Below are 26106 nucleotides of genomic sequence, written 5' to 3' on the forward strand. Positions count from 1 at the left end.
GAAGCGGTAAACAGCGCCACGGGCCGAGCGTCAGCTTTTAAAACGACCTTCGTCCTTCTCCATCACTTTGGCCTTGAGTCCTTCTGACGAGCGCAGGGCAGAGGAGCTATGACCCATGGCTGGTCCCCGCTGCCAGCTAAGACCTAGAGACCGTGCCGGTGACAGGGCTCCCGGAATTACAGAGGAAACGTCGCATTTTATAAACCTAGAATCTTCTGGCTCGCTCAGCACTGTTGCTATACGCCATTCTCTGCTCAAGGGGAAAACCGTTATCTTCCCGACAATAAATCTTTCAAAAAGCAGGTGCCATGCTGGGCCCTCGAGTGACAGCCATCCTCTCCAAGAGCTGGAGGACACACCCAGGATTTGCTCGGCGGTGCAGTGAGGGCCGCTGCCAGGTGCTATGGGAAAGAGGCAGGGCCCGAGGCCAGCCCGACGGGCAAGGAGCCTGCCGGGGATGGGCGGCCGGCTGGTCGGCGTGCGAGAGCATCATGGACCGAGGACAGCGCAGGATGAAGGCAGGGAAGCAACTCGTGGGCCGCGCGGCCCCGTTCCACGGGGCACATTGCCAGAGGACCGAGGAGCGCCACGCGGTACCACGGGCTCCTCCTCCACGTCTTCGGAGAGGAGAGTCTGTCGGCCAGCGTGAGGAGGTCGCGGGGCCAAGGCGGAAAAGCAGGGTCAAAGGCCAGGTCAGTGAACGGCCAGAGGGGACAGCAAAGGAGGGCAGAGGAAAGAAACACTTCGGATGGAAAAGGCGTGGTATCCTATTGGAGAAGGACGCACCCTGGTGACGCTCCAGTTTCTGACACGGGAGCTCAGGGGACAAAATGCCACCCCCTCCCCCTCCACCACCCCCCCAGGGAGGGAAGACAGGAAACAAGAGTTGAGAAATGAGGGTACCGCCCACGGCCGTCTGGACCCAAGTGCAGGCCTGAGTCTGGCCCCGACGAAGAGGTCTGGGCTGGGGATGCCGACCGAAGCCGGACACAGACGGGAACACGGCAAAGCGCCAGAGCGCGAGATATTCTGGGGACCGAGGGCGGTGGGAAGAGAGCCTAGATTGGAGCTCTAGCGACCACCGACTCTTAAAGACCGGACCAAAGAAATGGAGCGCGGAGAGAAACATCCGAAGAGGCAGCGGCAGACTCAGAAATCATCTCAGAGGCCAGGGAGGAGGGCCCTACGGTGCCGCCGAACGTCGGGGGGCACCAGGCAGCTACGTCTTCACTGAAAAGAGAAAGCCACACGCGATTTTTTTTTTTTTCTGAGTCCATCGCGTTCTAGGAATAGCTCCGGCCTGCAGAAAACCAGCCCTCAGATCGTAAGAGCAGAGAGAAACAGGAAAGTGTGCAGAGGACCCACCGGGTAGCGACATCCTCGGCGAGGCCGCCCGCGAAGCCGCCCGCCACGGCAGAGCCGCGACGGAAAAGGCTGACAGAGGGCGACACGCAAAAACGGCGGCTCGGCGCGGCCTCGTCGAGTGTTTCCCCATGCGCCAAACGCTCAGTCTTTGTAAAGGGCCATGGTGACACCCAGGCCGACGTCAGGGTAGAAGCTCTGTCTGGACTCGACGCCTTGCCCTGGCTCTCTGAATGACTCCGAAGCTGGCTTGGAGAGGTGCAGCAGCCGTCCCTAACCTCGGTGGCACCAGGGCCCGGCGCTCCCGTGAGAATCTGACGCCTGAGGGTCTGAGGCGGAGCTGAGGTGGAGATGCTGGCGCTGGGGGCGGATGCAGATACGGATGGAGTTTCGTTCACTCACCTGCCGCTCACCTCCTATGCAGCCCGGTTCCTAAGAGGCCACGGACCGGTACCGGTCCGAGGCCCAGGGGTTAAGGACCCCTGAGCGGGGCGGTCGCAGCACACAGTACTCAGCCGGACCGGTAACGCAGGAGAGAACTCACAGCCTTCAAAGGGACGCTCCACAGCAGGACTTTCCAATGGGAATCAAGTGTGATCTGCACTGTTATTTCAAAGTGTCTTGCGTCCACATTAAAAAGTGCAAAAGAGATGGGTGAAACGCGTTTCGATATTTTACCTAATCTGTGCAAAACATTATCATTTCGACATGCAGTCAATATAAAAAAAAAAGAAAAATGTGAGATCATCTTCTTTCTCCATGTACATCTTTGAAAGCCAGTGGGCTGCTCACAGGGGGAGCAGGTCTGACTCCGGCTCCGCCACGCTCGGTAAGCCACACGGGGCTCGTGGCCACCGTGCTGGTCAGCGCAGCTCCGAAGGAATCCTGCCGAGAGCTCCGGTTCAACTAGAAATCCTCCGAGCAACCTGCCCGCGCTTGAGTTCTCAGGACGAGCCGAGGAAAAGGCAGCCTCCCCGAACGCTGTTCTTAATTTTAAATAAACCCTGCATTGTGAAATCCCAAAGAGCCGGCAGGACTGAAGACGTCTGGGTGAGGGGGAGGCTGTGCGGGCTGTGGCCTCGCAGAAGCCAGTGTCCAGCCAACAGGCCCGTCACCGTCAGCCCACGTCGCCGGAGCCCGGTTTTAACCCCTATTCCTTTCCCGTGGGGCTTTGCCTCTTCTTTTAACCCTCCATCAGCCCTATGAGGAAGGCAGGATCGAGCCCCTTTTGCCGACGTCTTAAGAGACCGAGGGCCGTTTAAATGACTTGTTCATCCCCAGTTGCGGCTACGAGACCTGGACCCGGAATTCAGGCCTCGCCCCCCGCTCCAGGCTTCTTCAGCTGGTCAGGAACCGCAAGATCAAGGTCAGTGCCGAGTGAGGTGTGAACAAGTACGTGACTGACGACGCTTCGACAGCACCTCCCTCTGCACAGGGCTTAGAAGTTTGCAAAACACGTTCGCACACGTGAGCTCGTCACTAAGGGACAACACGGGATTGCCCTATGGGACGTTCTAAAGGTGGCCGGCTGCGGCCCAGAAGGGCTGGCCGGTCAAGGTCGCCCAGGCCTCTTAGACTGCATCCGGCACCCTTCCTTCCACTCCACAAGATGACGCCCTTGAGGATGCCTTTTTCAAACGTCAAGACTACTTAAAAAGGGACTGCTGTTTTCTCAAACCGGCGGGCAAATGTCACTCAAGGCGCCGTCTTAACCGGTCGCAAATGTGACTTCAGCACGGTGCCTCGCTCCGACGCTAGCCAGGCTTCAAGTGGCCTGACGGGTGTTCTCGGCCTCGAGGTCCCGGCTGCAGCCAGCGAGACCCCTTCCCTCGCCAATCGGACGTCCGTATGCACAGTGGAGAATACGTGTGTGTCAACTGTGCTGGGTTCGAGAAAGCGGCTTCTCCCGCCTTCGACTCTGCCTGGAAAGCCACTAAAACGATGGCTACCTGCAGATCCGGCCTTTGATTTGTTTCTTGCACAAGGCAAGCCTGTGAATTCAGGATTTCTTGGCTCTTCCCTGATGAGCTCGAGTACATGGGCTTCTTGGGTCTTTAACTGGGCCAGCCATTAAGAAGAGCTATTTATAGCGAGCACGCCGACTTCCGACCAGCGCGCAGAACTTTCTTGGCCGATTCACCTCAACGTCGCTAAAAGCACGAAGGCAGAAGAAGCTGCCACGGTCCTTTTTTAAACACCGAACGACCCGACTCTCCAGGGATTGATCGCAATGGGGCAAGTTCTATCGGACTGGAGGGGAAAGCGGCAGACTGCAGGTGAGGACACGAGACGCCTCCCAATACCACCAACCTGACCCCAAGAGCGGGGACATGGTCCGAAGCTCTTTCGTAAGATTCGCGCGACTCTTCAGGAAAGAGGTGGGGGAGGTGGGGGGGGAAGGCAGCGGAAGCCCGGGGCACATAGAGAAATGCACCTCGCGAGCACGGCCTGAACGTGGGGCTCCCGGGCCAGGGCTCTGTGACCTTGGCTGCGTGCGCGTCACAAACCAGGCCGCCTAAGCATCCCATCGTCATCGCCAAGGACCAAGGACGGGGTGGGTGGAGCCCATCGCTGTCACAGGAAGCGAACCGGCTCTTCACTCGTCCTTCGGTCAACTATTTTTTGCCTGAACTACATTCGTGCTAAGGAAGGCCTGCTGGACCGAGACATACCCTTTCCACGCAAAAGGTGGAAAGAGCGGATACGCCAGGTCTTGGGTACTTCCAACACCCCGGGTCACCCTTCCCCCCAGGCATTCAAAGCGGAAGGTCAGCAAGCGTCTAGCCCAGAGGGCGGCGGATTCTTCTGGTAGGTGATCCCAATGGGCACGACAGTAGCCAGGATGGCCGCCCGGCCGCGCGCCACGCTCCTGCGCCACCCCCAAGTTCCCGGATGCAACAGAAAAGCCAACCAGAATCCCTCCCTCAACCCCACCCATCCTGAATGCATGACAACCGCCCCCGCCCAGCAGATCCCGAGACCTCAGGGAAGGGCGGGCAAGGGACGGGAGGGCGGAGGGCGGAGGCGGGAGGGAGGCCACGGCCGCAGGCTTCGCACTTACTTTTCTGGCACTGGTTTGTCGTCCAGCACCGGTAGTTGTACTCATTGTTGATGCTGGTCTTCTCACACAGCGGCTTCCCCTCCATTGCCCCTGGACACAGGTCCCCACACTCCTTTGGGGGCTTGTTCCCCACGATGTAGTTGTTGGAGACGGCGTCCAGGATCAGGGACCAGTCCACCGTGGACAGGTAGCAGAGGTCGGCGTTTTTCTCGATCCTGATGGCCCCCCGGGTAATGTTCCGCAGGTTGTAAAGCCCGATGTCCTTGAGGTTGGTCATCTCGAAGATGACCAGGGCGTAGTTGTAGAAGAGCTTCCAGCCGCGGATGACCGTGAGGTTTGGGAAGAGGTCGCCGAGGCTCTCGAGGCCGGCCACGCGGAACAGCAGCAGGTACTCGGTGATGACCGTGAGCTTGGGGAAGCGGTAGCTCCGATAGTCCTCGGCCTTGGAGATGAGCAGGATGTGCAGGTAACCCTCGATCACCGTGCAGTTCTCCAGGCGCCTCAGCTGCTGGTAGTCGTTGCGGATGTCGATGCCGGGCCCGCAGACTGGAGGGACACAAGAGGACAAGAGGGGGACGCACCTCAGTTAAAAAGGAAGCAACACGGTCAGTTTGGGGGAAACCGATACGATCGTTCAAGAAATAAAGACTCGACGCGTCACCGCAGGCTGACAACCGGTCAGCTGTCATTCGGGAAGTGCCTACTCTGGGCCGGACGCTCAGCCACCGTGGGAGACGCCATCCCCATCCTGACAGTGTGCAGACCACAGCTAGCGTTCGGGGGTCACACAGGGGCTCAGGCATGCGTCACGGGTGCCATCCAGGCTGGCGGCACCCACGGCTCCCCCGGACCTTCTGCACGGCAGGCACCCGCTCCCGACAGCTGAACGAAAAGCTCGCCGGCCAACACTGATGACTTGTGACTGTGCCCAGCCTCGAGGACACCAAGCAGGAAAGTCTACACCGGAGACTGCACTGTTCTGTGACTCGGAACGTAGGGACTCAAAGACGCATGCGCCCACGTTCGCTGCCACCACCCGACGCGGGCCGGCTGGGTTCGCGGACTCCCCGACACTCCACGGACGTAGGTACACAGGCTAATTTAACAGAAAGGTAAATCCCTTACGATGGGTATGAATAAAGGAGGTACCCAATGCCAGCTTTTACGGAGTGTTTTATTAATCAGTAAAGCATGCTTCCTGTAGAAAAGTTAGGTAATAGACAGCAAACAGTAAAAATCATCAGTAACCTCAACAGCCAAAGATAATCACGATAAACACCACCACCTCTGCCAATTACCCTTTCTCGGCACATAATATAAGGAAATGAGACGATCGTACGACTTTTTCAAACGTAGTCCCTTCACTTAACACTTTACCAAGTCAACAAACATCCTTCTAAATCATCATCCTCAGAAGGAAATAGTAATTCCAGGGTCTGAATATGCACTATGTGGTCTTTTTCTTTTTAACCAATCCCCCGTTGGTGGACATTTCGATGACCTCCCGTTTTTTGTTTTTTACATCATAAACAACACTCCGATGAATATCTGCAGCAGATATCCACAACTATTTTGTCAGGGTAAACCCCAAGAAGTGGAGTTATTGAGCTAAGGCACTGGCAGATTTGAAAGGCCTTCGATAAAACGGCCTCCCAACTGGAAGAGTTTGTTTCATTTTAAAAATTTCTAGACAGGCGCACGTACCGACCCCTTGGTTACTGCCTTTCTTGGGATTTATGAATCCCCAAAGCTACCATTAAAGCTTCTCAGACAGAGCGAAGTTTTCTGATTTACGCGACTCACTAGTTTGTAAAGCACCCGAGACGCATGGTACCGTAGCAGAGGCGAAGGAGTAGCGAGTGGCCTCCGAGGAGACACGGGGCGAAGGCCAGGCGCCAACAGCCGTCGTCCGAGGCAGGAGGCGGCCAGCGGTGTGCAGAGTGCCGACCCGCTCCGCGTGCGAAGCGAGGTGAGCAGGACAAACGGGGGATGGCCACGGGGCGTCCCGCCGTGCCCGGGCAAGCTGTACGCACGCACGCTGGCTTCTGGAGGGTGGGTGGGCCTTGAAACCGGGCCTAACGCTGCAGACAAGAGGCCAGACACGAGGCGGAACGAGAGACGTTCGAGGGACAGCCATGTGACAGCCGGGGATGGAGAGACGGGCGGGAGGGCGGAGGAAGCGACCTGGATAGAGCCTAAGTGATAAAGATCGCAGGTGGGGTGAGGACTTTCATCGCGAGAACGAGGCCCCTCTCGAGGCTCCTGAGTGGCAGACGAGCCGAGAGAGTCCTTCTGGAGGATTAGTCTGGTGGCCGAGTGCAAGGCAGAATCAAAATGGAGTGGACAGGGCAAGGGGAAGGGGCGTCCTTTGCGGGTTAGAGCCACAGGCGGGACACGGATAGAGACAGTGTGGGGACAGGGAAGCGGGGGGCCGGCCGCGGGAGGACCCAAGGGCTGAGGAGCGGGCAAAGCTTGGGCATCCAGAACTTGAAACTTCGTTTTGTTCAATTCCCCCCTTTTACTGATGAGAAAATGGAGCCTCGAAAGCAGAGGGGAACGTGAGAAGCTGACGCTCAGCGAACATCCACGGGCTGGACGGAGGCTGAGCCGGAAGCTTCAGGTGCGTCACGGCTACACCTCACGGGATGCTCTCGACAACACCTCCCACCACGTAGGAGCATCGCCACTCGCGAAGGGAGCAAAGGGACCTGGAAGAGTCAAGCTGCTTTCACAAGGTCACGTCCACGAGACACCGGCCCCTCCGCAGCAAAACTGGACACGCGGCTCGCCGGCGGTCCCGGCTCCCAGCATCGTGACCACCCGGTTCCCTCCGACCCACGGCAGCTGAGCTTCTGCCCCGATCCCGATCGTGGTGCCGATCAGCTCTTAGCGAAGCCCCCGGTGACATTATCACGGCCACCGACACTCCCTGTCCCCGTTCTCCTCGACCCTTTCGGGGTCATCTGACAGGGCCTCCTTCTCTAGACGTCTGATTCCGCACACCCGCCGACCTCTCTTCCTCTTCCTCCGACCCTCCAAGTGTTGGCCCCTGTCACCCCGCCCGGACGACTGGCTTCCCGTGTCCCCCATACACTGGAAGAGTCCCAAACGCATGTCGTTAGCCTGGAGTCCTCCGAGCTCCAAAGCTGTACGTCCACCTGCCTACGCCACACCTGCACTGGGTGCCCAGCCCTCGCCTCCCCACCTCCCCTCCCCCAGTCGCATCTTGGGCCAAAGACAAAGCTGTCAAACACAAGAAGCTTCGTTCCTGATCCCTCTCTCCCCGTCAGGCCACACGGACCTGGCACAGAAATAAGTCCTCGGGCATCACGCTAACTGACGTGTCAGACGGGGAAAGGCAAACGCCGTAGGCTGCCACGTGCACGTGGATTCTCGCGGCCCGAGGCATAGACACGGAGGAGAGAACGGGCGTGGCCAGGAGATGGGGAAATCGAGGCCGCTCCAAGGTGCAAACTCCGGGCTGTAAGATAAATAACGAGGCCTGGGGATCCGATACGCAGCGCGGCGACTATACCTAACCATCGTTATGTGGCAGACTTCGAAGTCGTTGAGAGAGCGGCTCTTAAATGACGTGACGCACACGCAAACCACGTGAGGGGGTGGCGGGTCCCCCGGCCTCACGGTGGTTAGTCGCTGCGCGGTGAACGCCCGTGTCTCACCGTCTGCACACCTTGAACCTGCCCGTGTTGACACTGAAAAAGAGAAGTCCTCTCGGCTCCAGCTCCCAAGCCTGTGAGCGTCTCGGGCACCCTCCCCACGATCGCCCCCACCTCCCGAGCCCCCCGCATGTCTGCCGCCCGTGTCCTTCCGTCCCAGAGTGTGTCCATGCCCTTCGGGCCCCAGCTCTGGCTTCTCACGCTTGCTCTGATCACGCGCATGACGATGTCGGCCCCAGAAAGACAAGAAATTGCTTTCGATTCAGTCCGCGGTGATCCGCCCAGGGCCCCAAACGGTACTTGGCACCCTTGCTGCCAGGCGCCCCAAACGCACGTTTGCCATGGATGGATGTCTCCCCTGCTCTGACTCTGATCTGAGCCTGGACCACGGCCACCGCCTCCCCGTGACCCAGCCCTGGGCCCGAGAGACTCAATGGGGACTCATTCCTGTCTACGTCTACCTCACCTTCTAGCACGTTGCCACCAGACTCCCCGCCTCCTCGTCCCCTGCTCTCTGGAGTGCTTCGCCCATCACGGGGCTGCCCCATGCCCGTCACGTGGCTCTCCACTCGAATGCCACCACTTCGGAACTTTGCCCAAACACCCTGGCTTCGACAGTGCCCCCAACCCACCCTCATTTCCTCCTTTTATTGTTTTTATGGCACCTCCCACGTCTGGAAGCGTCAGTACCTGAAGGGACGTATTTAGCTGAGTGATCACCGGCCACTGTCCCCCCTGAAATCAGAGGCTCCGCGCTGCTCATATGCTGCCATGTTTCTTGTGCCGAATGTCTGGGCACACAGCACCTTCGGAAGCGATGTCTGCCTGACCGGGCACCCAGGTGCGTCTAGCATACTAATTTCTACTCTCGTGATAAGTCGGCCTGAGCTGGAAAGGCGAGAACGAGGTCTCCATCGGATATTGGCCACCAACGTGCTCTCAAAATCGAGAACTATCACCCAGCTTCGGGGCAAGGACTCAGTGAGAAAGTCTATGTTTTCTCTTGTACTATCATTTTTTCCTTCTGCCCAGCCTCAAAATCCAGATTCCTTCCACGCCATTATGAACGAAGCCTATTCATTTGCTCTTAAATAATAAACAGAAGTCCCTATAGAAGAGCGCTTAGTTCAATCTGTTACCGCCGTCCACGTGTGTTTGATCACATTATCAAGCGCGAGGCATCGATTTGTTTGCCATCGTCTCCAATGGACCAAAAATATTCAGCGCCCAGTGAAAGAGCCTGAAGTCACGTAACCAGAGTTTGCTGAATTTTCAAAGAACCGGCTTCGCTCTGCCTCTTGGCCTCCCTCCGTGGCCCACGCAGACCACTGAGTGACCAGAAGCCACGCTACGGAGCGGGAACCAACGGCTTCTTCAGATGAAAACGCCGTCTCCACTCTGGACACGCTCTCTCCATTTATAGAAGGGAAAAAAAAAAAAAAAAGAGGAAGACGTGACCCTCTTATTCCTGAAAAGAAGACAAGCCCAAGCCATCAAGGACAGGGCAGGACCCGGCCACCAGCTGTTCTGGGTTTTGTGAGTGACAGAGCGTCGGTCTTTGGGACATTTCTGTGATAGGAAGAGAAAAAGGAAAACCCAGCTGGACCGTAAATGATAGTACCACGTTCAATAGGGCACAAGCCACAGACAGGAAAGGGGACCACGACGTGCCTCTCACTGGTGCCGTGAAATGCCCCGAGCCCTAAGGGCCCGAAGGTGTCAAGCGGGGCGCGGAGGAGAGACATGCCCTCGCTGCTGCACGTGCGCCATGCGAAGGAGGTTACAAAACCCTGCTCCCCGCTTTCCAAAGCTGCAGACACCCAAAAGACTCGGGCACGCGTGGCCTGAGAGATCGCAGACTGCCTCCGCCCCGTGCAGAGTCGCTGAAGCTTATGGAAATGAAGGCAGGGAGCAGAGGGAGAGAACACAGCCTGGGGACGGCAGGGACAGTGGCCTGGGCAGCAAGCCCAGCATCGGGGAACGGGGACAGCAGAACCGGAACAGAGGGAGGCCCGCCAATGTGGGGAATGGAGGAGGGCGGGGAGGGGCGCCTGGTCCCCAAGCCAGGCCACCTCGCAGGAGGTCAGGCAGGCAGGTATGGTGGGGAGGGGGCGATGCTCTTACATTCTTTCTAGGGGGGGTAGAATTCACCGCCCCAAAGATACCATTTTAAACAAAGTCTTTTCAGTGGGAAAAAAAATACTGCTCCCAAAATGTTCCTAGGTATTTTTAAAACATCAAAAGGCAGAATTCCTGCTCCGGGGGCTTCAACGAATGGCATAAACAAACTATACGTATTTGGAAAAGAAATCCTTAGGAACTGCTAATATGAGAAAGGGCTAATGAAAAGCGTTTGACTGAGAAACTCTCCAAAGCTGCATATCTTAAGGATCTGCAAGAGCTCGACGAGAAATTCGATTATGGCTTTATGACATGATCTCCGTTAAGCATGATCTTGGGTTCTAGAAAAAAGAAGAATGGGATGATTTGGGTCTGAGTCCCAGAGGGCCACTGACCGACTCCCCGCCCTCAGCCTCGTGTTCTTCACCTGCACAATGGGCTCTTAATGCCTACGCTAGAGAACTTGTCAGGACGATCGGATAAGTGTTTTTGTGTCCCTGTCGACAGTCACAAGCTTCAGGCGATGTTACTACATAAATTAAACATTAATAAAAACATTCATGCATTCTGTTGCCCCAATCTAAATATTACTAACATACGACAAAGAGGAAAAGTGAGCAAAATCATTGCTTGTCCTTCTGACACCTTTCCTGGCCAGACCCTGAAAAAGGGAACCCATGACACCACCACCACCCCCATCCCTGGAGAGGGCAGGCAGCCTTCTCAGAAGAGGGGAGCCCTGAAGATAGTCTAAAAGATAAGCAGGATGTTTCCAGAAAAGGCAGGAAGATGGCAATGGGGGAGGCCCTGGGCCAGGCAGAGGGAGGGGCGCACAGCAGGAGGTGGCTGGTGGCAGTTCAGGGGAACCCCAGGGGTACAGCCTGTGCGGCAGGAAGCAGGACAAGAGCAACAGCAGGGCGGACACTAGAAAGTGCATTGGGACTAGCAGCGCTGAGGTCAGTGTCACCCTGTAGGGACAAGGACAGTCTCTAACGTGCAGGGGCTCGAGAATATGCTAATAAGTCTAATAAGTGCCTGGATAACGGAACCACTCTGTGAGAACCACTGCCCTAGGAAATAATCCTTTCGATCCACACCCCCCAATCTGTCACTCTCCTCCGTACTCACCTAAATGTGCAGCGCGGTAACAGGTAAAGCCTGGGCACCTGTATACACCCTAATCTGATCTCCAGTCTACCAGAAAACCCCCAAGCAACCCACAGAAACGATGCTTGAAACATAGCAAAGGACAACGGGGTGGACAGGAAGTGTCCCTAATACCCCACGGCCCTCCCGTGGCTTCTGAATCTGCAGTCCAGTCCTTAGCTCATTCAAGATCTGAGCGACGCTCCACAAAAAGTGGCATTGCCCTCAGTAGACTTCGACTAACCAAAAAATCAGAGATGAGAGGTGGGCGGGGCGGAGAGACAATGTTATGATAACAAACACTGATACTGTTTTAGTAGAATTTGTTACAGAATTTTCTGTGTAAGTATAAACAGACACATTCATGTTAAGCCTTTTATCTTAATGTGTCGATGAGAATGTTTACATTGTATATATACGTTTATCTCTCGCACAGACAACAGCCCCACCACCCGACAGGTCCATAACTAAAGGCAATGATGAGAACGTAAGCAACTGCGTTACGCGTGTGACTCCGAGAACAGAAATTAAAAACTAAGTGTCATTTTTCCACGTGCAGATTGTTCTTCGCTGCCCCACATCGGAGCCATCTCTATCCCACATATAACCATGATGGAAAACACCCGTGCACACAGAACATGGGATTCTGAATGTTAATTAACTCAGTGTTAACGGAGCAGGTGCTACGATGTGGCAAAAACTTACCAAGATGGGGGAGAGATGTTTACATCCTGCCTCCCCATTGAAGAAATGGGAACTTTACCCAGAATTCATTCCAAGACTAGAGGGTGCACGAGCCACTGTGTCCCCACCACGTAAAGCATCCGGAGCCGGACAGATTGGTGTAGAATAAAGCTGTGTTTGCTTCAGAGGTGGCAGTGGCATCGATTATTTTCCTGGGTCTTCATAAAAACGTTGCCTGTTCTGACAGTTATTCCAAATTCCTTCCTTCCTGATCTTAAAATATCAAAAGTCCAATACTCTCTCTAAGTCTCTATAGTCTAAAAAGCGCCCTCCTAAGAGCCTCTCATCCTTCCTAATTATTCCCAGTTCTGGTGGCTGGTGGCCTTTTTGATGATGGAGCACACGGGGACTAGATTCCCTTTGGTTACGCCCACTCGCTACCACCCGCTTAGACGCCATGGGCCCTGTGGGAGCCTCGGTACCAGGCCTTCTGGCGGGTAAGGGGACAGTCTCCCACCACCACACAGGCACGGTGTAGGCCAGACAGCACCCCTCCACCCGCCCTCCGCATTCGGTGCTGGGAAGTCAGCAGTGAACCAAACCAACACACTCCTACCTTCAAGGGGCAGTCGGTCCTAACGACCCCCTCACTCCAAGTCCCGCAGGGCGGATGCCCTTCTGTCCCGCAGTGACCCTAACACAGAATCAGCACCATGGGCTTGATGCACACCCAGACAAAGATAACGCCCCCGCTGGATGCCAAATGAACCGACTCCTACCTCCCACAGAGAACCACCTCACAAAACACGACAGGACATCAGGCCTCTGTGACGCCCACGGAGGGAGTGAGCCAAAAGCCACACGCAGAGCAGGAGCTCCAAGAGAGAAGCGGACTGGGAAGCAAGCTGCTGAGGTCAGCAGGGACCGAGTGGAGCTGGGCCCCTGGAGAGGACAGAGAAAGGGGAGGTAGAGGTGTGAGGGAGGGCAGGAAGAGGCAAGGCATCCCACAGAAGGGCCGAGGAAAGCCTGAAACAGATGCCGCTAAATAGGGCCAGGGGACACCCCAGCCAGAAGCAGTGGCGGGAAGGCGTGATCATCGAGGCTCTGGCCATGACTCCAGTGAAAATACAGAATCTGGGAACGGCCGCTCTGAACGTGGTTAGTAACCAAACGAAAGTATGCCGGATTACACACGCCCAGCTTCAGGGCACCATGACTCACGGTCGCCAAAAGGCAGACACATCCCAAGTGTCCGTCAACTGGTGAACGGAGAAACAAAATGTGTCCGAGGCGATTCTGACCCGTGCTACACACGGATGAATCCTGAGGACGTTATGCTGAGTCAAATAAACCAGTCACAGAAACGAACGCACAAACAACAGCAAAAAAAACACACACTGTACGACCCGCGTATCCAGCGTGGCCAAATTCACAGAGGCAGAAAACAGAACGGAGGGTACAGGAGGGAGTTGGGACAATGGGGAGTCGTTATTTAATGGGTACGGAATTTCTGCTTTGCAAGATGAAAAGATTTCTGGAGATAGGTTGTATAATTGCCAATGTACTTGAACGTGACTGTTTACTGAAAGCTGGTTAAGATGGGAAATGGCATGTTACGTGTGTTTTACCACAATTTAAAAAAAAAAAGACGACAGAGAAAAATGTTTCCTGCATTTTATTCTGCCCCGCAGGTGGGTCACACAGGTAAACGGGCAGCTGAAGACAGGTCAGCGGCCCATCCACCTCCAAAGACCGAGGAGAGCGGGTTCGGCTCCAGCTCTGCCTCAGGTGGGCCGAGCTTTCGGAAATGTCACAGCCAGAGACCTCAGGGCACAAACGGGGGGGCCTCCTGCAAGAGTTGTGCACAGAGTCCCCAGGGAAACGGGCTCTGGGCACACGAGGCAGGGACAAGGGGTCAGCAGACGGGTGCCAGCACGCACCTCTGTGTGGATCGGGTAGAAGCTAAAACCCCACGTGGAATCCACAACGTCTGTGAACTAGATTGTGGCTGAACCCCACCATTCGATGTGATTCCGATAGGATTAGCACCTCATCTCATGGACTTTCTAACCTGGGGTGTTCACGGGTTCTTTCTTACAGCCTGATGCACCTCCAAGCAGCTCTCACCTTATGAAATGTGGCGGACGAAGCATAAATAAGGGTCGGTCACGCTCCAGCCTGTCCCCAGCTCCTGCCTCCCCTAAGAAATCACCTCCCCCGCCCTTCTGCATCTTAGGATTTCCACAGTTATTATTTTGCTCTCATACTTCCAGGGGTTCATGTCTCCCCCAAAAGAGGGCTACTCGGTTCCCTTTGGTCTTCTCCAAGCATCTAGAGGCCGATCACGTCCCGACTCCTGGACAGAGGTATGCTGTGACTTTCACCAAGACCAGGCACCTTCTGCATTCGGGACTTCTCCACGCACGCCGCGGGAGCAGCCCCCACCCGCCTGGACCCCCACGGAAGCCACCGCCGGCATCCCGCCTGCCCTCCCAGGCCTCAGCTCCCCAGAGGCTCAGCTAAACCACCTTTCTCCCAAGGAGCTCCACCCCAGTCTGCTCCAGACAGCGGCCCAACAGCCAAGCCACCTGATTGTGACACCCCTTAAGGGCACTGCTGTAGCTGTATTACCAACCGAAGGCAGAAACAGAAAAAATTATACCACTGGAGAGCTAAGCCATGGATCGGAAACCACAGTGATGGACGTTTGGGTTTTTTTTTTTTTTTCCTTTTCTTGGCATAAGGATGTTTTAAATTGTTAGATTGTGACGGCACCAGATTACGTCCACGGTGCCTTGTTAGAAAAATCTCACCGTATCCTTGTCGACAAAGGGTAGCAACATGAACCGCGTATGAATAGCTTGGTAGACGGACGGTTCTCTCTCCAGAGCGATGTTTAATGAACGGCTCAAGGAAGGTCTCTAGTGGAAGCCATGAGACTCTTTCAGAGTCCTTATGTTTCAATATTTGTATCGATTACTCGAATGATGGAGTAAATTAAATGTTTCTCTAATTCCAGGACAACGAGTTTCCAGGAGAGATGGCAAATGCATCGGATGACAGAGGCGAGAGCTAAAAAGATCAACAGATTGGAATTGCAATCGAGAGGAAATTATGTTATTTGGACACTTGGGTGCAAAAAAGAAATGCACAAATGTAGGAGGTGTGAAAAAGACTCAGGAGATTTAATTGAATATGATTTCTCTGTGCGACGATGCGGTGTTGTGACTGCCAAGAAAAACAAGTTAGGTGGTCTTAGACCATACTTAGGGTGACTCAGTGGAGTAAGGGGTCCCACGTCGGAGAGGACCCCTCGAACTGGGTTTGTATCTCTACACTTTAGGAGAGTGAATGGGAGATTATCCAAAGATAGCCAGGACGGAGCAGGGACCCCAAATCCATCTCATGGTGAATGGCTGCAGCAACTGAGCACGTGGGGGTCCCCAGGGAGGAGGGCTGTGTGACCCTCTGTGACTCTGATGGGGGAGGAGAGCCCAGAACTAAGACCAACATAGAGCGTAAGAACATGCAGTAGGATCGACTTGGAAGCAGACCCAGCTGCCTGAAGCGATGATAAATATTTCTGTGGAGCTGCGTATTGCAGAGATTTTGAAGCCTGACTTCACTGACTGCTGATAACCTTTGGGGGTGGAATTTTCCTTCTGAGGGAAACTAAGGCTCAGAGAGGTCCAAACTGGGCTTAAGTCTTGACTGTTTCACACGACTCTGGGGCAGAAAATGTCCTCCTTAGAGACCGTGAGGCTGGCAAGGATGCTACAGCCAGGTGCATAGGACTGGAAGGGGGACTCTCTCTCCCACACACTGGGCACCGAGGGCCTGACAGCTCACAGGAAGACAGCAAAGGAAGCCCGTAGAGAACCTTCCAGATGTCTTCACCCACACGTACACGATGGAACACAGACCCCGGGGTAAAACGGCTATTGTTTCTGACCCCACGTGTCACGGAAAGGCGGACACCGTCACCACGATGCTTCTGCAGAACGTCAAACTGTTGCTGTTCCAAAACCGTAAGGAAAAAAATAAAGACAGGACACACGGTCTACAGAAGCTGCCCCCGCACGTGCCCTGTCCTCCTTGGGGGACAGAGGCGAAGCTACTGCTTCTCGGAGCTCTCGGAAATCACAGCTCCCCTTCCTCGCACTGCTCTTGGGTGTCAGTCACCTTGGCCTTGGCCAACTCCCTCTGTATTTGATGCCGAGAGTTAGATGCTACGAAGATGCCTTTACAGTTAACCGTCCACTCGAAATAATCTATGTGTTCTCCCGCGACCATTGAGAAGCTCATTTTTTCTTCTTTACAAGTCAGGCTGAGAACAATATAATCCTCGAGTGCGTGCAAAATGTGGACGAGCGTGAGCAGCTTTAAAGCAAAGCACTTAGTGGGGTGTGAGGGGCCAAAGGCAGCCAGCCACCAGCATCTCCACCCCGCATCCCAAGTCTAGCGAACCCCTCACACTCAGGCCTTCCAGTCGAGCAGACTTAAGGGTGCCGGGGCCAGGAGCACTGAAGGCTGAGGTCCCGAGGGAAGCGGGGAAAGCCAGGCTGTCACCATCACGCACTCTGGGAAGGTGACAGGTGTTCACAGCACCACAGGACATGCATCCGGGGCCCCTGGGGCCTGTCCGAGTCTCATCCTCATTGGCGAAGGGGTGCGGGACACGCCCACTCGATGCTGTCGCAGAGGATTAAATAGCCCAGCGTGGAACCCGTCCTTGCAAACAGAGGGTGCAGTGGGGGGTCACCCCTCTAATAACCCCCCAATTCCGATTTCTTGCCCTGACACCCAGCACACGCTGAATTATTTGCTCCAAAGTCAACAGCACAGTACCAGACGTAGACGTAAACAATGATGGGGAAAAAAGATTTAAAAAAAAGAAAGAAAGAAAGAACGAACTACAGAGAAATAAAAGGATCAGCACAAGAGCTCCTTGGTGCGGGATAAAGGACGCGTTTCCGAACGGCGAGCAGAAAGGAGGCGGACGCAGCTTTGAGAGTCACAGCTGTCCCCTATCTCCTCCTTCGGATAAGGCGGGGCGCGGCCCCTGCAGACTTCTGTCCCAGACAGACGGAACCCCAGACGAGACTCTCACTCTGCGAGGCCGCACAGCCCCGGGAGGTGCTGACGGCGGCTCCGCGGGGCCCCGGGGGGACACAAGCCTCTGCTGTCAGCAGCTGGGGCCGCCCGGGCGAGGGGTGAGCACCGCGGACCGGCCTGCAGCATCCTGCGCGCTCCGCAGCTGGAGGCCCGGCCTGCTGGACAGCGGCCACGCGCGCGAGCCATGTGGACCAGACATCCCAGGGAACCGCGAGGAACCCAGCTCAAAGCATGGGATTCAAATGAGGGGGGTCTGCAGAGGAAGAAAGAAGTCTACACAAAATAGCCTCAAGTCCCTACAGCAGGACGGGAAAGCCTGTCCCCCGCATGCAGGGGCCATCACTGACAGAAGGGGCCGACACCCGCCAACTGATGGCCAGTACCGCCTCTGCGTCTGCGGCCTTCGGCTCATCCTGGACCCAGACTTGGAGGCTTAACGGGTCTCCCAGGCACAGCACGCGGGCGGGGGGGCGAGTCAGGGGGCAGGAAGGGAAGGGTGTTCTCGCGAGATCAGGCAGCCAGGCTGGAGGCAGGAGGAGGGGTTAGGGGGCAGATGCAGCCAGCCCTGGGGTTAGGGGACACCGCTGCTCAGGTTCCACCAGCCCGTCCCTAGTAATGCCTTGCAAGACATGGGACAAAGGAACATGAGTCCAAGTCTTGGCTAAATGTAATGACCCTGGAGATTAAGGGCCTAGATTTGCCACACCGTTCAACCACCCCAGACCCACGTCACCCAGAGTCCCCTGGTGCCTCTGAGCACGTGTGCTTCTCCCACCCCCAAGCGTCTCCCCATTAAAACCGCCACACCGTCAGACAGCAGCTCTCACCGGTGTACCAAGGGCCAGCGATCAACTGGCACAAACTCGGGGTGACACGTATTGAGTGCTTTCCATTTTTAAACGCGGGGGGCCTAGGACCAGAAAAATATCTTAGGTAGTTGTGAAAACGAGAGTTTTTAGATAAAGGCCTTGATTCTTTGAGGGTGGAGCCTTATTTTCTCTTATTTATTTATTTATTTATTTATTTATTTATTTATTTATTTATTTTTAGCAGAGCGCAATACCAAATAGATGTTGATCACATGCTGCTGGAGAGCCCGTTCTCACGTGAAGGCTTCCAGGGCATCGTAAATACACTTTTCACGATCAGAGAAATGAAAACTAAGACATTTTTAATCTACAGGATTAGCCAAAAAAAAAAAAAATTACAAATCATATAACACCGAGCTTGAATGGGGACACAGGTCGACAGGGACTCTCCCACTTTTGGTAAAAACACACGTTTATAGACATTTTGGAGGGCACCGTCAGTCCAAAATGCCGAGCAACTCCTATTGGCCCAACTCCTTTGGCCCAGCAACTCCTATTCTGGGGACCCATCACATAGGTGGGGCAGACAGGTAAACATGAAAGTATTCCCTAGAACCTTCTTTACAAAATCAGACACTGGGAAACAACCTAAACGTCCACCTCTTAAAGAAGCTGCAAGATCTCCTTCCAGTGAGCAATACAGAACAATTAAGAAGAACAAAGAGTATCAATATGTTGCTGATTTTTTTTAAAGCCCTTTACAATAGAGCAGCCCAATGAACACCCTCCCAGCCGGTGGTCAAGGTCAAGGTTAACACGACTGGGGACAAGTCACGGTGACAGCATTTCCCCTCCGACGGGCTGCGACTGGAAGGGCGCTTCGCCTCTGTGGTCTCCCGCATCCCACCGCAACCAGTGATTCCAGTGTAACCAGAGGAAAACCATCCATCAGACGAGCCCAGGAAACGGGACCAGCGCTCCTCAAAGCTCCCGCGGCCACTAAAAACAAGGGCGGTCTGAGAGGGACGATCACGGGGCAGAAGAGGCGGAGGAGACGTGACAACTACGTTGAAAGCAAGATCGGGCATGGGATCCCGGGACGGAAAACAAACACTGGCCGAAGAGTGGTGAAATCAGAATAAAGGGTTGGGTGTCGTTAATTAATAGAAATGTCATAATGCCGGTTCCTTGGCTGTGGCAAATACACCACAGCAGCAGAAAATGTTAACAGCGGGGAAGCTATGTCGACGCGGGAACTCTGTACCGTCATGGCAACTTTTCTGTACATCTAAAACTATTCTAATAGAAAAAGAAATGAACACAATTATTTAAAAATAAGGAGAGGGACACACTCGGGACAATAGGGATCCTACACATGTTTTTAAAAGACCGATCCATATTACTCTGCTTCCTTCCTCGTCTGCTGACAGGTGTATACACCCACGGGGAAACACACTGAGCTGTGAGCTGCGGTGACCTCTGGGGACAGGGCAGCGGCTCAGAGGTGCCAGGAAAGGAGAGAGAAAAGCCATCCTCTACTCTGCTGATTCTCTGCTGTCTTAATCTTTACAAGGAGCCTACGTGCCCATGTTATTTAGACACGCAAAACCATTTCAGAAACAAAGTGGATCCTTCTGCTACAGGAAGATCTCTGAGACACATTACGTTGAAAAACCACTAACTGCACATTTGCGTTTAAAAAATACCCAGGACACGACATGTTGGCCCTGAAGAGTATGTGCAGACCTTACCTTTGGGGAAAAGGAAGAAAAGTCTGAGAAGAATCAGTGGGGGCTTGGCGTTCACACTCCCCACCATCTGTCTACGTGTCTTACCAGAAGCATGTCTTTTTTTTTTATAATAATCGTCCTCAAAATGACAATAAATCCTCACGGTTCATTCCTTACCTATTTCATCTCTTTGGCCCCAAACCACACACAGAGTCGCCGACAAACGTTTCATACTTCTGTTTCTGGGGTCCTCCCACGCCCCGGGCCCCCTGCCTGCTACAGCCTAGAGGGGTCATGGGCAAGGGGAGGAGGAATGAGTGATCGAGGAGCCCCTAGGGGCGGCCCCCAGTTCACGCTCACACTTTGGCTGGGACACTGGTGAAGAATCTCTCTATGAAACCAGGTCTGCTGGGTCTTCAGGCTGCTCTCAACTGCAGCAGAGCGACGGGAGTGTGTTAGCTGATACCCACGGTGGCCGGCAAGGATGGCAAGACCCTAACATGCCTCGCGAATCCCCTTTCCCCTGTGCAAGCTCTCCTCCTCTCATAAGTAGATTGTAATACCTTGGATTCATATTTTCTGATTAATCGATCGAGGACCAGTCCCTATGTCCCCGACTTGGGTATCCAAAAGCCTACTGTAATTGTCCATGGCTGCTTCTCCTGCAAAAGGACATCGTAAATGAACAAAGGAATGGTGAGTTCTCTAGAGGGAGGAAATAGCCCAATGAATAAGAAAAACGGTTCCATTTTGCTTTTAAGAGCAAGTGACTTAATTTCACTAACATTGATTTTTTCCACCCCGGAGTGATTTAATTTTGCTAACACTACCTGAGTTTCTGCTTACTTGGTAGCGACATCTGGGTAAGCCACAGTCGCCACCCACACTGCACACAGGAAGGAGGTGATGGAGAGACCGTCCAGACAGGTACTCAGAAGCGTGGGAGCCTCTGAGATAGATTGAGATTGAGCCTGGTGTGTGTGTGTGCGTGCGTGCATGTGTGTGTGTGTGTGCATGTTCGGTCCTAGATCTCTCTCAGAAAGTCTGATAAAACCTGGGCCCTTTCTCCAAAAAAAGTACACTTAAAAACAGTGTGCAAACAATTTTAAGGGGTCCCGAGCACCCCACCTGGGGCCCAAGTCCCTTGAGCCTGAAGCATCTGTAATGCCGTTTTACATATGAATAAACCGAGGTCTAGAGAGAGCAGGTGACTCTCCTAAAATTTGGCACTTCCTGGTGGCAGGGCAGAAACTCGAGCCCTGGTCTCATGCTGCCAAGCGGAGATGTTTCTAGAAAACATGCAGACACCTGGCAGAGGTTATAACATCATTCCTATGTGTGCCAAAGCCGCATCATGGTGCATCCAGGCAATGACAGCGTTGTCACGCTTCCAGGTGACAATCCGTGCAGTGAGCAAGAGAGACAGAACACACTTTTGGTCACCACGAACTTGAGCCGGAGCTGGAATCCACAGCCCCAAACCCTGCACTCTGCTCATCTTCCACAGTCCTTTGCGGCAGCACCCGGGGACCCAGCTCTCGAAATGGATTTTCTTCCAGAGAGACCCTGGGAAGACAGTCGGCAAATACCGACAGGGTCTGAGCCGGTCGGGGCGGCTCCCGGAGGCCCAGGAAGAAGGCTGTGGCAGACACGGCCATCAGAGGGAGAGAACCCCAGGAGGGTACCGGGGGGCGGAGGGCTGCGGGAAGCCACGGATGGGAACCCCGAAGGGGCCAGGGCCCCGACTTGCCTTAACTCCCTGCGCTAACCACCCCAAGAAGTTGGCGTCTGTGCTCTTGTAAGCTGCAGCCCCAGCGCGGACCAAGGGGTCTAAATAACTCCGCGCACCGCTGCTGAGCTCACGTGGCCACCAACCGACATGTCCATTCGCTTCCCGGATGGGCTGTTAACAGCGAATTCAAACACAGCCTCGTTTTTCCGAAAAGTCAACAGTGCCAGCTGAAGGTGAAATGGAATTCTGAAACGCTAGGCACCAACCTTCGGATTTTCGACCCCGTTTAATTCAATCCTCTGCCGTGCGTCGGATGGGATGGCGAAGACATGCATGAATTCAAATAATCTAAACCTGGTTTCCATTTAGCTTCGTAATACGATGGGGACCCATAAAACGGACTTTCCTCGTTGCGCTGGGCCTAAGATAGTTTTTAAATGAATTTGCGATTTTCAGAGTATGTTAATAAGTGGCACCCGATTACACGCGACTGGCGAGGCAGAACCCGAACCGGGAAAAATTCCCGCAGGAAAGATTTCAAGTTTACAGGATAAGAAGTAGAAGAAATGTGTATGAGGCCCAAAGAGCAGGGGACCCAACTCCTCATGAGGTTTCTCGAACATCCCGAAGCTCGGGGAGATGACATAACTTGCCGCGAATTAGTCACCAAATACTGGTGCTGGGTGGAATGCAAGGTCCGAGTCACAGAGGCCAAACCCCAGGCACACACAGGGTCTCCTCCGACTGCCAATTAGCTTTCTACTCTCTAAACTGTAGCATCCAGATGACCGACTTAAAAAAAAAAATTCCCCTGCCCTCACCTGGAGAAGCTTTAGGGATGTTTGTAAAACATTCAGGAAAAAAAGCCATAAAGAGATCTTCACCGAGGGCTGTGCTAAGGATTAAGTATTATTCAATAAACCACAGCTTGGAGGCCATCAGCTGACGTCTAGCTATAAGCTAGAAAGCGCACTGGCTGAATACGTTTGGGTTTTGGGGTTTTTTTCCTATTTCAATTCCTAGATATCGTTTATCTAGGTATCATTGCCTCCCCCTCCCCGGTAAACATAAAACAAAGACGCAGAACCGCAGTAAGGCATAACCGGAGTAGGTGGCATATTATGATAAACAAGGATGACATAAAACATTTTTCCAGCTGTGATAAACATATTTAAGATCTATCGTCGAGGCTGTTGGAGCTGTAACTGAAAACGATCAAAATTACAAGTTGTTTATGACACAGAGTTTATGTGTTCGGAGCTTTTATTTCTTAAGTAGAAGTTGTCTCACTAGGAGATCATTTCCTTACCGTTTTGTTTTTTTGTTTTTTATTCCAAATTTGAACTTTTTTTTTTAAAGTTGTGACTTTTCGAGGCTGTCAAAACATCCAAAGTGATTTAACAACTGGCTAAAAGAATGGGCCAGCGCCTTCTGCAAATGAACAAAGCATGTGCTTCGGCTCAGAGGCCAAGTTCGTGAGCTTCTCGGAGCAGCCTCACCAGCCTCCAGGACTATCCCAGGAATCCAAATCCGCCAGCGATCGATCTCAACGCTCGCGTTTCGCTATATCTCAATATTTTACACCAGCAGCTCCGTTAACAGCTGTCTCAGAAGCAACAGGGGAAAAGAATGGAAATTTACATCCGGGTTTCAAAATATTCATGACTTCATGCCATTCGTGGCCCCTGAAACCATTTGATTTCTATGCGGAGGCTTCCTTTCCCTACTTAAAAAAAAAATATGCGCCACAAAAAAACTTTAAACAATAAACCTCGCCATCCAACGGTGACTGCTGAGGTGTGCTTTTGACACTGGCTTGTCTGAGGCATTAGACAAGCGGGTACCCACTTGACTGCAATTCGTAACGTCCCTAACCTCTTAAACCCTTCAATAGATAACGACTTCCTCAACAAACAAAACTCTGGTGTATTAAATTAAGCTGAGCTAAGATTACCTCACCCCTGAAACACCAACGGCAGTGGGCAAGTTGTAACCCGGCTGGGCAGTGCCCACACAGGCTCACGTCCCTTCTGCAAAACCCAAGGGACTTGCCAGCAACCTCCCTGCCTTTTGAGCGGGAAGAGCCCCCAGAATCTGGGACTCTGGAACACAGTCGACAGAACTGGATGATGTCACATGGTGAAAGACTGCTAAACGGAACACTCTACTTTTTGAATCCTAAAATAAACAGCCAGATCGCTTGAAAAAATCACTGGGATGCGTATCCTTAAGAGGCACCTTGTCTCCTTTCTAAGTTACACACCCAGACTAGTCAGCGCTCCCCTAAATCCCACATCAACCCAATTCCAACTGTTTTTAATGAACACCTACTACGTGCCAGGCACTTAGTCAGGCCCCGGCGAATCGACACGTTCCCTGCTCTTAAAGAACCCCTATTAACGATAGCAGGGAGAGAAAGACAAACCTACCATCCTAGGTCTGTGAAGTGGTGGAGCCTGGAGTACACAGCAGATGTCCTGTTCACTAAAGAGATCAGTGACATGAGAAGTTAATCAACTCTGGGGACAGGCATGCCGCCAAAGAGTCCCCTCTGAGTAAAATGCGTAGCAAGAAAAATTAAGTATTCTAATCGCTTACTGCATTTGAGACCCAAATAAGACATTGAATATAAATTTAAAAAGCAACCCCGAGAAAGATATTAGTTTCTGTGTCCCTAAGGAAAATGTAAAAACGTAGACAAGTTCTTCAATTAAACCGCCAACATTTCTGGATCAACTCTTTAAAGAAAAAGGTTCCTCTTATAATTACAGTTGACACTTTTCCCCCATGAAAAAAAGAAGAAAAGAAAGAAAAAAAATCCAAGAGGACAGATAACGCTTCTGCTTCTTCAATGTGAAGGTCAGTCTCCTTGGGCCCTAAATGGAACATGAGCTCACCCAACAGGAATAAATATCCTAAAGGAGGTGGTCATCTTTCTCCTGGAATGTTCCAGCCCCTTCTGGAAAAGCGCTCAGATCACCTCTGTAGATTGAAAGAGTACTGGTATTATTTGGGAGATGGAAGTTACTCAAAGTCGTGTCAAACCAGATCACCACTGAACGCTTTCGATGACCGAAGGACAGTGGCAGGCCTTGCGGGCTTCCACGGAGCAGGCCCGCCCGAACCCCCGCCGTGTCTCTCCTTGACCGGTCCTGTCCCCGGACAGACTCTGAGGGCAGCGACTTGCTTTATCCACGCTCCGCCCTACGTGAAAAATCACTTGGCTCAAAAGGGCGAGGACACCATCAAAATTCTAAACTGATTTTTCCTCACGCGACAGAAATCGTGGCCTCTCACCTCCCTTACCCCACCCATGCTGAAGAATGACAACTCCTCATGGTCACATATACCAAATGACAATTCCACGACAGCAGAGAAAGACCCTCTATTCAAGTATTGGCTTGATATAGGTCTAAATCGGAGGCGTGGACAGAATTTTCAAATTAAACTGAGCCAGACATGGGTGAAAACTCCACGGAAGAGAAGAACACGTCACAGCAGCTCCGAGAACAGCCCTGAGCTCTGAGAGGCCCCAGGCCACCGCTCACATATGACATCACCCAGGCTGTGACGGTACCCAAACCTATAACCACCTCTGCAGCCGGGAACCACCTGAGACCATCCGAGCCATTTTCTGGAGCTCTCCAAACATCCAGCAAACTGCAAAACATCCTCAACTCGGAGCCTTATCCAGGGGGAGCTACTCTTTGTGATGAACCCAAATACGTAAGCATCTTCCTTCCCACTAAGCCCCCGAGGCCAACGCAACACCCACTGCACACACCGCAATCTATGAAAACCTCCTTATATGTAGAGGAACAGCAGCTGCGGGTTACAAAGACATAGGCAGAAAAGCAAGAATTAACCAACCAGGTGTGTGGCGTGTGCCAGGTCACACGAGAAACAAGTAGAGCGCAGGCAGAAAGGGGACATAGCTTCTGTCTCTGAGGAACTCGGGGCGTATCAGCAAAGCAGAGCTGTCAAGAGACAGAATCCTAACATGAACACAGTGCTATGGACACATAAGAAAAGGAAGTAATTAATTCTGATTTTGGGAGGCGGGGGCCAGAGGAGAGAAGGGAGCAGGAAACAAAGCAAGCTCTGGAAGGTCTAATCAAGAATAAGAGAGAGAGACAGCGAAAAATAGAAATGAGAAAACAGATACTGAGGAAATGACACCATAAAGACAAGACGACACACGAGTGAACGATAATTTTTTTTTTTTTGAAATTGCTGTGTTGGAAATTTTTAACTGACCAAAATTGATTCAAAAACAAACAAACAAACAAACCCAAAAACCCAGAACAGACCAATACCCATGGAAGAATTTTTTTAAAGTTGTAACAGAACTATCCATTTTTAAAAGCATCGGCCTCCAGCTGTTCAACAAATGAGTTTTTTTTCAAACCTGAAAGGACAGTGTATGGTCACAGTATATAAACCGTTACAGAGAAGAAGGTAAAAAAAAAAAAAGTCATTAATTCATTTTACAAAGCTAGCATAAACCTGATAGAGATATCTGGAAAAGATAACATATAAAGAGAACCATAAAATTATTTTACTTAAATGTAGAGATGAAAAATTCTAAACGTAGTGTTAGCAAACCAAATTTAAATAGTAATCTAAACAGTCACCCACCGTAACCAAAAATAGTCTAGCTCAGGAATTT

General features: G+C 52.8%; 1 protein-coding gene across 4 annotated transcripts in view; it reads right to left on the reverse strand.

Annotated features, from left to right (window-relative positions):
- Window positions 1-26106, reverse strand: part of LOC120587335 (insulin-like growth factor 1 receptor) — a 122823-nt gene that overhangs the window by 71017 nt on the left and 25700 nt on the right. For all 4 annotated transcript variants that reach the window (XM_039844065.1, XM_039844067.1, XM_039844066.1 and 1 more), the window contains exon 2: window positions 4424-4969. In XM_039844065.1, coding sequence (XP_039699999.1) covers window positions 4424-4969 — 546 coding nt within the window. The remainder of the gene's footprint in view (window positions 1-4423; window positions 4970-26106) is intronic.

This window comes from Pteropus medius, unplaced genomic scaffold, assembly GCF_902729225.1.
Source record: "Pteropus medius unplaced genomic scaffold, Ma_sr-lr_union100, whole genome shotgun sequence".
Classification (NCBI taxonomy): domain Eukaryota; kingdom Metazoa; phylum Chordata; class Mammalia; order Chiroptera; family Pteropodidae; genus Pteropus; species Pteropus medius.